General features: G+C 47.5%; 1 protein-coding gene and 1 pseudogene across 4 annotated transcripts in view; both read right to left on the bottom strand.

The window, feature by feature from the left end:
- The window catches only part of LOC128421753 (zinc finger protein ZFP2-like), a 461814-nt pseudogene that overhangs the window by 344725 nt on the left and 104195 nt on the right, over positions 1 to 12894 (bottom strand).
- Positions 8010 to 12894, bottom strand: part of LOC128421746 (zinc finger and SCAN domain-containing protein 2-like) — a 48672-nt gene continuing 43787 nt past the window's right edge. For all 4 annotated transcript variants that reach the window (XM_053404929.1, XM_053404926.1, XM_053404927.1 and 1 more), the window contains one exon: positions 8010 to 10578. In XM_053404929.1, coding sequence (XP_053260904.1) covers positions 9003 to 10220 — 1218 coding nt within the window. In that variant the 5' untranslated portion in view covers positions 10221 to 10578 and the 3' untranslated portion in view covers positions 8010 to 9002. The remainder of the gene's footprint in view (positions 10579 to 12894) is intronic.

A 12894-nucleotide genomic window follows, 5' to 3' on the forward strand; every position in this document is an offset into this window, starting at 1 on the left:
CCTTTTCTCCCTCTTTCTGCTCATCGCCATCCCACCACCAGTCCCTGGGCTCTGAGCCTTCTTCCCTTGTGGGTCCCCCAGCTGGTGCCTCCCCCCCCTGCACCCACCCGCTCTATGACAGCAAAAGCAGAAACAACAGTGCAATCAGTATGATAGTAATATGCACTGTGGGCCTCTGGCAGGAAAACTCCCTACCAGCATGACTGAATGAAAACTTCTGGGACTATGGAAAAGTACTATCTTCCCCAAACCCCAGAATAAGCAGGAGCTCTGGGGTTGCCCCATGGGGTTCAAGAGTGAAGATGGGCCCCCCAGGAATCTTCCCTGGTACCTGTAGCCCCTCCTCCCCCCTCTTGCAATTAGGCTTGGGGCAAAATCTTACATTAAATTACAGCATTTCAAGTTTTTTTCAGAATGCTTAGGAGGCAGGGATGAAGTTCTGGTGAAGAAGCAGTGCTTGGAGATCATGCGGTGGGGGGATGACAGAGTTTGGTGCAAAAACCATCTTGCATGCTTGAGTAGAGCAACTCCAGGGCAGCAGGACTTCTTCAGTAATAGTTTACTGAGCTTTCAAAGCATACAGTTCTCACTGGGTCCCCAGTGAGGCACAAAACTTTGCTCCTGAGAGCAAATCCAGTTTCAGAAGTAAAAAAATACAGTACGCAGGATATCTAAGTCAGGCACACAAACCGGCAGAAGGGAGCAAGGGAGGAAAGAGGCTGGAAGGACACAGGGCAATGGAGGTGTGTCTTTCGCTTCCTGTCATCTGGGAGGGAAGTCAGGAACTCAGCATCTGCAGGGGCTTCACGAAGCAAAGCTTTCTTCTTTTTTTTCAAAAAAAAATTCATTTTATAACACAAATAAAGAACACAAACAAAAAGCAAACAACACAAACAGATTATTCTCTTATCCTTATTTTTCCAGACATTGTTAGGTGGGCTTCCCCAAGTCCCACCTATCTGATTTTCATTTTACTTCTTCTTTAGCAGTTTACATATATCATAGTTTCTAACCATCTTTTTTTATCACACTTAAATTAACTTCACATTTTATCGCTTACAAATAATATTATTTTAAAATACACTATCTTCTACTTCTAACCCTACAGCCTATATCCACTTCCAGAACTATTCTGAGATTTAAATATTAACATATTTTTTCAAATATTCCTTAAGCTTCTTCCAATCTTCTTCCACCATCTCTTCTCTCTGGTCTCAGAGTCTCCCGGTCAGTTTGGCAAATTCCATATAGTCCATCATCTTCATCTGCCATTCTTCGATAGTTGGTAAATCTTGTTTCTTCCAATTCTTTTCCCCACAATTTATCCCAATCCACCATCATGATATTGTGCCCCACATCCCTGGCCCATTCAATCATTACAGATTTCACTTGTTCATCTCTCGTATGCCATTCCAGCAATAAATTATACATCTTATATAGATTTTTTGGTTTTGTATCTAATAATTGTGTTTCCAGATTGGATTTCTCTGTTTGAAAACCGATTTTCTTATCCATTTTAAACACTTCATTTATCTGGATGTACTGGATTAAATCATCTAATTTATCTTTCAACTGATCATAATACTTCAACCATGTAGCTTTCATATTCAACCTTTTATGAGTTTTAGCTTCTGATGGTGATATCCATCTGGGTGTTTTCCTTTCTAACAAATCCCTGTATCTTATCCAAACATCATACAAAGATTTTCTAATTATATGATTTTTAAATCCTTTGTGAGCTTTTATCTTGTCATACCATAAATATGCATGCCAACCAAATACACTGTCAAAACCTTCCAAATCCAAAACATCTGTATCTTCCAATAAAAACCATTGTTTCAGCCAGCAAAAGGCTGCAGCTTCAAAGTAAATCCTTAAATCTGGCAGGGAGAAACCCCCTCTCTCTTTTACATCTGTTAATGATTTAAACTTAATTCTGGGTTTTTTCCCCTGCCAGATAAATTTAGATAATACCTTTTGCCATTCCTTAAAACAATTCAACTTATCAATGATAGGGAGTACTTGGAACAAAAACAACAACTTAGGCAATACATTCATCTTTATCGCAGAAATTCGGCCCATCAAAGATAGTTTCAACCTTGTCCAAATATCCAAATCTCTTTTGATATCTTTCCATAACTTTTCATAGTTGTCTTTGTACAAATGCAATTTTTTTGCAGTCATATTTACACCCAGATATTTCACCTTTTTCACAAACTTCAGCCCTGTGGGTTCCTCTAAGTTAAGTTTTTCATGTATCGTTATTTCCCCCCCTAAAACTTTGGTTTTATTCTTATTCAATTTGAAACCTGCAACTTGTCCGAACTGTTGAATTATCTTCAGTGCTTTGATTGCACTGATCTCAGGGTCCTGTAAAGTCAATACCAAATCATCAGCAAAGGCTTTTAACTTATATTGTTTAGTTCCCACTACTATGCCTTTAACTTCCTCATTCTTCCTTATCATATTCAGCAGCACCTCTAGGACAGAAATAGAAAGCAGGGGGAAAAGTGGGCACCCTTGCCTGGTTCCCTTCTCAATCCTGATTTCTTCTGAGACCACATTGTTAATTATAATTTTTGCTTTCTGCTCAAAGTAAATTGCATTAATATCATTTAAAAATTTTTGACCGATCCCTATATTACACAAGTTCTGTTTCATAAAACTCCAAGAAACATTATCAAAGGCTTTCTCTGCATCACTAAACATTAACATTGCTTTAGGATTCTTTTTTGCCTCTAATTTTTCCAGTACATTCCTAATATTATCTTTCATATGCCTCTCAGGTAAAAAACCTGATTGATCTTTATATATGTGCTTATTCAAAACCTTCTTCAATCTTTTAGCCAAAAGATTTGCAAATATTTTATAATCCACATTCAACAAGGAAATTGGTCGCTGATTCCTTACTTGAGCTCTATCTGTATCTGGTTTGGGTATCAGAGTGATGAAGGCCTCTTTCCAGGAGTCGGGTGCTTTGTCCCCCTTTAATATTTTGTTACAAACATCCATCAATGGTTGTATGAGCCAATCCTTAAATATTTTATAATACTTGGAATTTAAACCATCAGGTCCCAGTGCTTTGCCTATTTTCATTTGGGCAATTGCCTCTTCAACTTCTTGTCTTGATTCAGGTTCAATTCAAAATAGTCCTTTAGGGTCTTTTGAGCTTTATTTACAATCAATTCATTTCTCAGTAAAGCATCATTCATCTGCCATCTAAAAGTACCCTGTAGAGACAATTTTAACTCTGTCAACACAGCATTATGATCGGAACAAGTCCTTGGGCAAATCTCAGATTTAGTGACTCTTGGGGTCAGGTCTTTAGTTAGCCATATATATAATCCAAACGTAAAAGGTACTCACAATACAGTCCTTAAATGCTTTTGATGTTGGAAGAATTGACCGCTAATGCCTCACAGTCTCGCAGCTTCGTATAATCACAGGAAGCTTTTTGTCCGATGTGTCACAGCTCCAACCCCCTCGTTCTCGGAGCTCAAAAACAGAACTTTCCAGGGAGGGGGGAGCCCACTTTTGACACCTGCCAGATTCCATGTCCTCAAAATGCTCGATTTGAGGTTTTCCCGGGGGTCTGCTGCGCTGGAGCAGTTTCCATCGACTGGGTGAGGACTGCAGGGCCTGCTCCCTTCCAGGGCCTTTTCCAACTGGCCCAGGGGGCGTGGCCCAGGCCCTCTCTCCCAGCTATAAAGGGACTCCTGCTGCAGTGAGGCCTCGGACCATCGGCTGGGTGAGGACTGCAGGGCCTGCTCCATTCCAGGGCCTTTTCCAACTGGCCCAGGGGGCGTGGCCCAGGCCCTCTCTCCCAGCTATAAAGGGACTCCTGCTGCAGTGAGGCCTCGGACCATCGGCTGGGTGAGGACTGCAGGGCCTGCTCCATTCCAGGGCCTTTTCCAACTGGCCCAGGGGGCGTGGCCCAGGCCCTCTCTCCCAGCTATAAAGGGACTCCTGCTGCAGTGAGGCCTCGGACCATCGGCTGGGTGAGGACTGCAGGGCCTGCTCCATTCCAGGGCCTTTTCCAACTGGCCCAGGGGGCGTGGCCCAGGCCCTCTCTCCCAGCTATAAAGGGACTCCTGCTGCAGTGAGGCCTCGGACCATCGGCTGGGTGAGGACTGCAGGGCCTGCTCCCTTCCAGGGCCTTTTCCAACTGGCCCAGGGGGCGTGGCCCAGGCCCTCTCTCCCAGCTATAAAGGGACTCCTGCTGCGGGGAAGCCTCGGACCATCGGCTGGGTGAGGACTGCAGGGCCTGCTCCCTTCCAGGGCCTTTTCCAACTGGCCCAGGGGGCGTGGCCCAGGCCCTCTCTCCCAGCTATAAAGGGACTCCTGCTGCGGGGAAGCCTCGGACCATCGGCTGGGTGAGGACTGCAGGGCCTGCTCCCTTCCAGGGCCTTTTCCAACTGGCCCAGGGGGCGTGGCCCAGGCCCTCTCTCCCAGCTATAAAGGGACTCCTGCTGCAGTGAGGCCTCGGACCATCGGCTGGGTGAGGACTGCAGGGCCTGCTCCACTCCAGGGCCTTTTCCAACTGGCCCAGGGGGCGTGGCCCAGGCCCTTTTTGGAACAAACTTTTTGGGAAGGGTGGGAAGTGTTCTGCCATTGCTTCCCTGTTCCAGGGGGTTAATGTGCTTTAAAATGTCCTCAAGCAGTCGGTGGCAATTTAAATTTTTATTTCTTTTTTTCCTTTTTTCCTTTGTTGGGGGTGGGTGGAATGGATATTTGGTTGGGGATTAATTTTATTATAATTGTTCTGTTCTTTTTTGTTGTTGTTGTTTTATTGGTTCTGTATAGTTTGCGTTTTGTTTTTAAGGGGCGGGATCAGGGCTGCCTGGGAGTGGGGCCCCAGCCAACACGATGGCTGGGACAAGTTCCACAGGGGGGGAAGCACTGGGACATCCGATCTCGGTGATCATGGGCAGGAGGCGGAGTTACGCTAAGACCAGACCATGTCATTACCGAGGAGGCAGGTTTAGTCGTTGTTTGAAGACTATCCCTGCCTCCGGGTCTGGCCTTGACCGGATGGATACTGGAATCAACAGGGGAAACCTACATGACCTGAAGGTGTTGCTGTGTAATGCCAGGTCAATGATGAATAAAACCACTGCCATCCACGACCTGATTGTGGATGGAGGATTTGACCTGGCATGTGCGACAGAGACCTGGTTGGAGGAAGCAGATGGGCCTGTTCTTGCCGCTGCTTGCCCACCAGGTTTCTCTTACGCACAGCAACCCAGGTCATGTGGGCGGGGAGGGGGGGTTGCAGTGATTTTTAGGAAGTCACTAGCTTGCACCAGGCGTCCTACTGGGAAGATCCAGTTTTCTGAGTGCATGTTCTGGAAGTTGGGCAATAGGGGCAGTACAGGATTCCTATTGGTGTACCGGCCTCCCCGCTGCACCAAGGATTCCCTGTCTGAGCTGCTTCAGGTCGTGGCGGATTTTCTCCTGGAGACACCTAGTTTGGTTGTCCTAGGGGATTTTAACATCCATGCCGACACGACCTTACAAGGGGCCGCTCGGGACTTCGTGGAAAGCATGGCCTCCATGGGGCTGTCCCTGAATAAGTTTGGCCCAACTCATAGTCATGGACATGCCTTAGACCTGGTGTTCACCTCTAGTGACGTGGGTGATCTGACACTAAGTAAAAGTGAAACAAAAGAAGTGCCATGGTCAGATCACTTCCTGGTGCAACTGGACTTCTCCGCGACCCTTCCCCTCTGCAGGGAGGTGGGACCAATTCGGATGGTCCGCCCCCGCCACTTAATGGATCCAAATGGTTTCCAGAGAGTGGTAGGGGATGCTTTATCCCATGTTGATGGCCTTTCAGCTGATTCCCTGGTGGCCCGCTGGAATGCGGAGTTAACCAGGGCTATCGACTGTCTGGCTCCGAAGCGCCCTCTCCGATTGCATGGAGCCCAGACAGCCCCGTGGTTTTCTTCGGAGCTGAGGGCGATGAAACAATCGCTGAGACGGCTAGAGCGTCGGTGGCGGAAAACTCACTCCGAATCTGACCGGACACAGGTTAGAGCTCAACTTCGAGCCTACCAAGTGGCGATAGCGACGGCAAAGAAGACTTTCTTCACCGCCTCTATTGCATCTGCAGAAAATAGTAGCAGGAGACTCTTTCAGGTGGTTCGCAATTTAACGGAACCACCTTTACCACCGGGGCCTTGTAAAGACCCCAAGATCTCCTGCAACGATTTTGCAAAGTTTTTTGCAGATAAAATCACTCATATTTGGAGGGAGCTAGACACCACCGTGGGAGCAGGGCTGGGGCGGGAGAGTGCTAGAGCTCTGTCTGGTCAAGTTGCATGGAATCAATTTCAATCCGGTACCCCCGAGGATGTGGACAGGCTGCTTGGACACGTGAAACCAACCACCTGTCTCCTTGATCCTTGCCCATCCTGGCTAATAAAAGCAAGCCGGGAAGGGCTGGGCGATGGGCTCTGCGGGGTGGTGAATGCTTCCCTCTGTGAGGGAACATTCCCAGATCCGCTGAAAGAGGCGGTCATTAAACCGCTTCTTAAAAAACCATCTTTAGACCCGGCCAGTATGGCCAACTATCGCCCAGTCTCAAATCTTCCATTCTTGGGCAAGGTGATTGAGCGCGTGGTTGCTGAACAACTCCAGGCACGCCTGGAGGATGCGGACCATTTGGATCCCTTCCAATCAGGATTCAGGCCTCATCATGGGACTGAAACTGCCTTGGTCGCGCTGGTTGATGATCTCCGGCGAGCTAGGGACAAAGGTGAGAGTTGTTTCCTAGTTCTGCTGGATCTCTCAGCGGCCTTTGATACAATCGACCATAACATCCTTCTGGACCGTCTAGAGGGGCTGGGAGCTGGGGGCACTGTTATGCAGTGGTTTCGCTCCTTCCTCCTGGGCCATGTTCAGAAAGTGGTGGTGGGGGATGAGTGCTCAGACCCCTGGGCCCTCACTTGTGGGGTGCCTCAGGGTTCCGTCCTCTCCCCCATGCTTTTTAACATCTATATGAAGCCACTGGGAGAGATCATCAGGGGGTTTGGACTGGGTGTCCATCAATATGCAGATGATACCCAGCTCTACCTCTCTTTCAAATCAGAACCAGTGAAGGCGGTCAAGGTCCTGTGTGAGTGCCTGGAGGCAGTTGGAGGATGGATGGCGGCTAATGGATTGAGGTTGAATCCTGACAAGACAGAAGTACTGTTTTTGGGGGACAGGGGGCGGGCTGGTGTGGAGGACTCCCTGGTCCTGAATGGGGTAACTGTGCCCCTGAAGGACCAGGTGCGCAGCCTGGGAGTCATTTTGGACTCACAGCTGTCCATGGAGGCGCAGGTCAATTCTGTGTCCAGGGCAGCTGTCTACCAACTCCACCTAGTACGCAGGCTGAGACCCTACCTGCCCGCGGACTGTCTCGCCAGAGTGGTGCATGCTCTGGTTATCTCCCGCTTGGACTACTGCAATGCGCTCTACGTGGGGCTACCTTTGAAGGTGACTCGGAAACTACAACTAATCCAGAATGCGGCAGCTAGACTGGTGACTGGGGGCGGCCGCCGAGACCACATAACACCGGTCTTGAAAGACCTACATTGGCTCCCAGTACGTTTCCGAGCACAATTCAAAGTGCTGGTGTTGACCTTTAAGGCCCTAAACGGCCTCGGCCCAGTATACCTGAAGGAGCGTCTCCACCCCCATCGTTCTGCCCGGACGCTGAGGTCCAGCGCCGAGGGCCTTCTAGCGGTTCCCTCATGGCGAGAAGCAAAGCTACAGGGAACCAGGCAGAGGGCCTTCTCGGTAGTGGCGCCTGCCCTGTGGAACGCCCTCCCATCGGATGTCAAAGCGATAAATAACTACCTGACATTCAGAAGACATCTTAAGGCAGCCCTGTTCAGGGAAGTTTTTAATCTGTGATATTTTAGTGTATTTTTGGTTTTCTATGGAAGCCGCCCAGAGTGGCTGGGGAAACCCAGCCAGATGGGCGGGGTACAAATAATAAATTATTATTATTATTATTATTTCCCCTGCCTTTGATATACCGAGGTCTCCTCCGATAAAGAGATCTCCAACTGTGATGGCGAGCGATCAGCCAGAAGCCCTTCATGAAGCAAAGCTTTCTGCCGGCTGCTTTGAGGCAAATGTGCATCCCAGAAACACACACTGTGATTCGTGGTGTATTGCCATATCCATTGTTTTCCAAAGGTTATCACAATGTAGTCTAGAAACCGGTATAGGATGAGATCAATATATGCCCAGCCCTAATCCTCACTCACCACCAGAAATACAGATTCACCCTCTCCCCCTCACTATCAAAAGGTACCTTACATCTAAAATTATACTCATTATTGTGGGATATTACCTTCATTATTTCATTACTATACAGTTTTACATATAAACAGCAGAACAAATACATGACATGCTTTGAAGATGGATTTTCTGCTAAGTTCATTGCTGTGAAGAAGAGTAAACTCTGAAAGGAACACGTTCCTCCCTCCATACATTTAAATGGGTTCTCCACTCTGAGAAGAAGAAGAAGAGTTTGGATTTGATATCCCGCTTTATCACTACCCGAAGGAGTCTCAAAGTGGCTAGCATTCTCCTTTCCCTTCCTCTGTGAGGTGAGTGGTGCTGAGACAATTCAAAGAAGTATGACTGGCCCAAGGTCACCCAGCAGCTGCCTGTGGAGGAGCGGAGACGCAAACACGGTTCCCCAGATTACGAACCACTCTTGACCACTACACCACACTGGCTCTTAGATGTTCCTTAAACACTCCATTATAACTAAAGCACTTTCTGCAATCTTTCCCTTTAAACAGCTTCTCCTCTTTGAGGGTTGATGGGTTTATAGGGTGTCAACTGTTAAAGTTCTTCCTGTCCATGAGTCTGTAGATGTAGGATTCCACTAGGACTGAACCTCTGTCTACTTTCCTGATATTTATATGGTTTGTCTTTTGTGTGTTTGTTGACATAAATCAAGGCTTCCACTCTGACTGAAGCTCCTTCCACAGTCCATACATTTAAACAGTTTCTGCCCTGTGTGTCTGCTGATGTGTTCTAAGGTTTCCACTATAACTGAAGCTCTTTCCACACTCCATACATTTAAATCGTTTCTTACCGATGTGAGTCTGTTGATGTACTCTCAGGTTTCCACTATAACTGAAGCTCTTTCCACACTCCATACATTTAAAAGGTTTCTCTCCTGTGTGAGTCCGTTGATGTTGTCTAAGGTGTGCACTCTGACTGAAGTTCTTTCCACACTTGATACATTTATATGGTTTCTGCCCTGTGTGAGTTCGTTGATGTGTTCTAAGTTGTCCAATCTGAATGAAGCTCTTTCCGCACTCCATACATTTAAATGGTTTCTCCCCTGTGTGAGTTCGTTGATGTGTTCTAAGGCTTCCACTAACACTAAAACTCTTTCCACACTCCATGCATTTAAATGGTTTCTCTCCTGTGTGAGTCCGTTGATGTTGTCTAAGGTCTGCATCGTAAGTAAAACTCTTTCCACACTCCATACATTTAAATGGTTTCTCTCCTGTGTGAGTCCATTGATGTGATCTAAGGCTTCCACCATAACTAAAGCTTGTTCCACACACCATGCATTTAAATGGTTTCTCTCCTGTGTGAGTCCGTTGATGTTGTCTAAGGTGTGCCCTCTGGCTGAAGTTCTTTCCACACTCGATACATTTATATGGTTTCTCCCCTGTGTGAGTCCGTTGATGTTGTCTAAGGCCTGCATCGTAACTAAAGCTCTTTCCACACTCCATACATTTAAATGGTTTCTCTCCTGTGTGAGTCCGTTGATGTGATCTAAGGCCTGCATCGTGACTGAAGCTCTTTCCACACTCCATACATGTATATGGTTTCTCCCCTGTATGAGTCCGTTGATGTATTCTAAGGTTTCCAATCTGAAAGAAGCTCTTTCCACACTCCATACATCTAAATGGTTTCTCACCTGTGTGAGTTTGATGGTGTAAAGTTAGGTGCGCATTTTGACTAAAGCTCTTTCCACACTCCATGCATTTAAATGGTTTCTCCCCTGTGTGAGTCAGTTGATGTTGTCTAAGGTTTGAACTGAAACTGAAGCTCTTTCCACACTCCATATGGTTTCTCTCCTGTGTGAATATGTTGATGTTTTCTAAGGGTTCCACTATCACTAAAGCTCTTTCCACAAGCCATGCATTTACACGGTTTCTCCCCTGTATGTGTACGTTGATGTATTCTAAGGTTTCCATTCTGACTGAAGCTCTTTCCACAGTCCATACATTTAAATGGTTTCTCCCCTGTGTGAGTCCTTTGGTGTAATTTAAGGGTTCCACTCTGACTGAAGCTCTTCCCACACTCCCTGCATTGGAATCCTTTCTTACCCATGTGAGTCTGCTGGTGTGTTCTAGGTTTTTCACTATCAGTGAAACTCTTTCCACACTTCAAATCTTTAAAAGGTTTCTCTCCTGTGAGTTTGTTGATGTGAGCTATGTGTGCTCATTCAGTGAAGCATATTCCACATTTCTCACATTTCAATGTCTATTCCCGTCCCCTGGAATTCTGACATTCTTCTGTAACACCTTCTTCAGAGTGGGCAGAGAGGAAGTCCTTTTTGGATTCCAAGGAAGAGAACAAAGGGAAAAGAACAAATCAATCACCATTTGCCCCTTCTCTTATTTCACACATCTCCTACATTCCCCCGCTTCCTACCCATGTTCCCAATTTTTATGAAATAATAATAATAATAATAATAATGGTAATGATAATAATTTATTATTTATACCCTGCCCATCTGGCTGGGCTTCCCCAGCCACTCTGGGCAGCTTCCAGAAAAACATTAAAATACTGTAATACATCAAACATTAAAAGCTTCCCTAAAAAGGGCTGCCTTCAGATGTCTTCTAAAAGTCTGGTAGTTGTTTATCTCTTTGACATCTGGTGGGAGGGCGTTCTACAGGGAGGGTGCCACTACCGAGAAGGCCCTCTGCCTGGTTCCCTGTAACTTTGCTTCTCGCAGTGAGGGAACCGCCAGAAGGCCCTCAGAACTGGACCTCAGTGTCCAGGCAGAACAATGAGGGGTGGAGACGCTCCTTCAGGTATACTGGACCGAGGACGTTTAGGGCTTTAAGGGTCAGCACAAACACTTTGAATTGTGCTCGGAAACATACTGGCAGCCAATGTAGGTCTTTCAAGACCGGTGTTATGTGGTCTCGGTGGCCTCTCCCAGTCCCCAGTCTAGCTGCTGCATTGTGGATTAGTTTTAGTTTCTGGGTCACCTTCAAAGGTAGCCCCACGTATAGCACATTGAAGTCCAAGCGGGAGATAACCAGAGCATGCACCACTCTGGCAAGGCAGTCCACAGGGAGATAGGGTCTCAGCCTGCGTACCAGATAGAGCTGGTAGACAGCTGTCCTGGACACAGAATTGACCTGCGCCTCCATGGACAGCTGTGAGTCCAAAATGACTCCCAGGCTGCGCACCTGGTCCTTCAGGGGCACAGTTACCCCATTCAGGACCAGGAAATCCTCCACACCTGCCCGCCTCCTGTCCCCCAAAAGCAGTACTTCTATCTTGTCAGGATTCAACCTCAATCTGTTAGCCACCACCCATCCTCCAACCGCCTCCAGACACTCACACAGGACCTTCACTGCCTTCACTGGTTCTGATTTGAAAGATAGGTAGAGCTGGGTATCATCCGCATTCGGATGAACACCCAGCCCAAACCCCCTGATGATCTCTCCCAGCGACTTCATGTAGATGTTGAAAAGCATGGGGGAGAGTACAGAACCTTGAGGCACCCCACAAGTAAGAGCCCAGTGGTCTGAACACTCATCCCCCAACACCATTTTCTGGACACGGCCCAGGAGAAAGGAGTGGAACCACTGTATGACAGTGCCCCCAGCTCCCAGCCCCTCAAGACGGTCCAGAAGGATGTTATGCTCAATGGTATCAAAGGCCGCTGACAGATCCAGCAGAACTAGGAAACCTTTGTCCCTAGCCCACCAGAGATCATCAACCAGTGCGACCAAGGCAGTTTCAGTCCCATGATGAGGCCTGAATCCCAACTGGAAGGGATCCAAATGGTCCGCTTCTTCCAGGCATGCCTGGAGTTGTTCAGCAACTACTCGCTCAATCACCTTGCCCAAGAATGGAAGATTTGAGACTCAGCGATAGTTGGGCATCGTGGCCGCATCTAAAAATGGTTTTTTAAGAAGCGGTTTAAGAACTGCCTCTTTCAGCGGGTCTGGAAAGGCTCCCTCATGGAGGGAAGCATTCACCACACCACAAAGCCCATCGCTCAGCCCTTCCTGGCTAGCTTTTATCAGCCAGGATGGGCAAGGATCAAGGAGACAAGTGGTTGGTTTCACTCGTCCAAGCAGTCTGTCCACATCCTCGGGGGTAACAGGTTGGAATTGATCCCACACAACTTGACTAGACAAACTCTAGCACTCTCCCGTCCCAGCCCTGATGCCACGGTGGAGTCTACCTGAGCGACTTGAGCGACCTGAGTGAATCTGAGCGACTTTATCTGTAAAAAACTTTGCAAAATCATTGCAGGAGATCATGTGGGCCGCACTGAGCCCTGATGGAGCAGGTGGTTCTGCTAAATTGCGAACCACCTGAAAAAGTCTCCTGCTGCTGTTTTCTGCAGATGCAATAGAGCCGTCACTACCGCAACTTGGTAGGCTCAACATTCAGCTCTAACCCGTGTCTGGTCAGCTTCAGAATGGGTCATCCGCCACCGGTGCTCTAGCCGTCTCAACGATTGTTCCATTGCCCTCAGATCCGTGGAAAACCACGGGGCTGTTCGGGCTCCATGCAATCAGAGAGGGTGCTTCGGAGCCAGTCAATAGCCCAGGTTAACTCCACATTCCAGCGGGCCACCAGGGAATCAGCTGAAAGGCCATCAACATGGGATAAAGC

This window comes from Podarcis raffonei, chromosome 10, assembly GCF_027172205.1.
Source record: "Podarcis raffonei isolate rPodRaf1 chromosome 10, rPodRaf1.pri, whole genome shotgun sequence".
Classification (NCBI taxonomy): domain Eukaryota; kingdom Metazoa; phylum Chordata; class Lepidosauria; order Squamata; family Lacertidae; genus Podarcis; species Podarcis raffonei.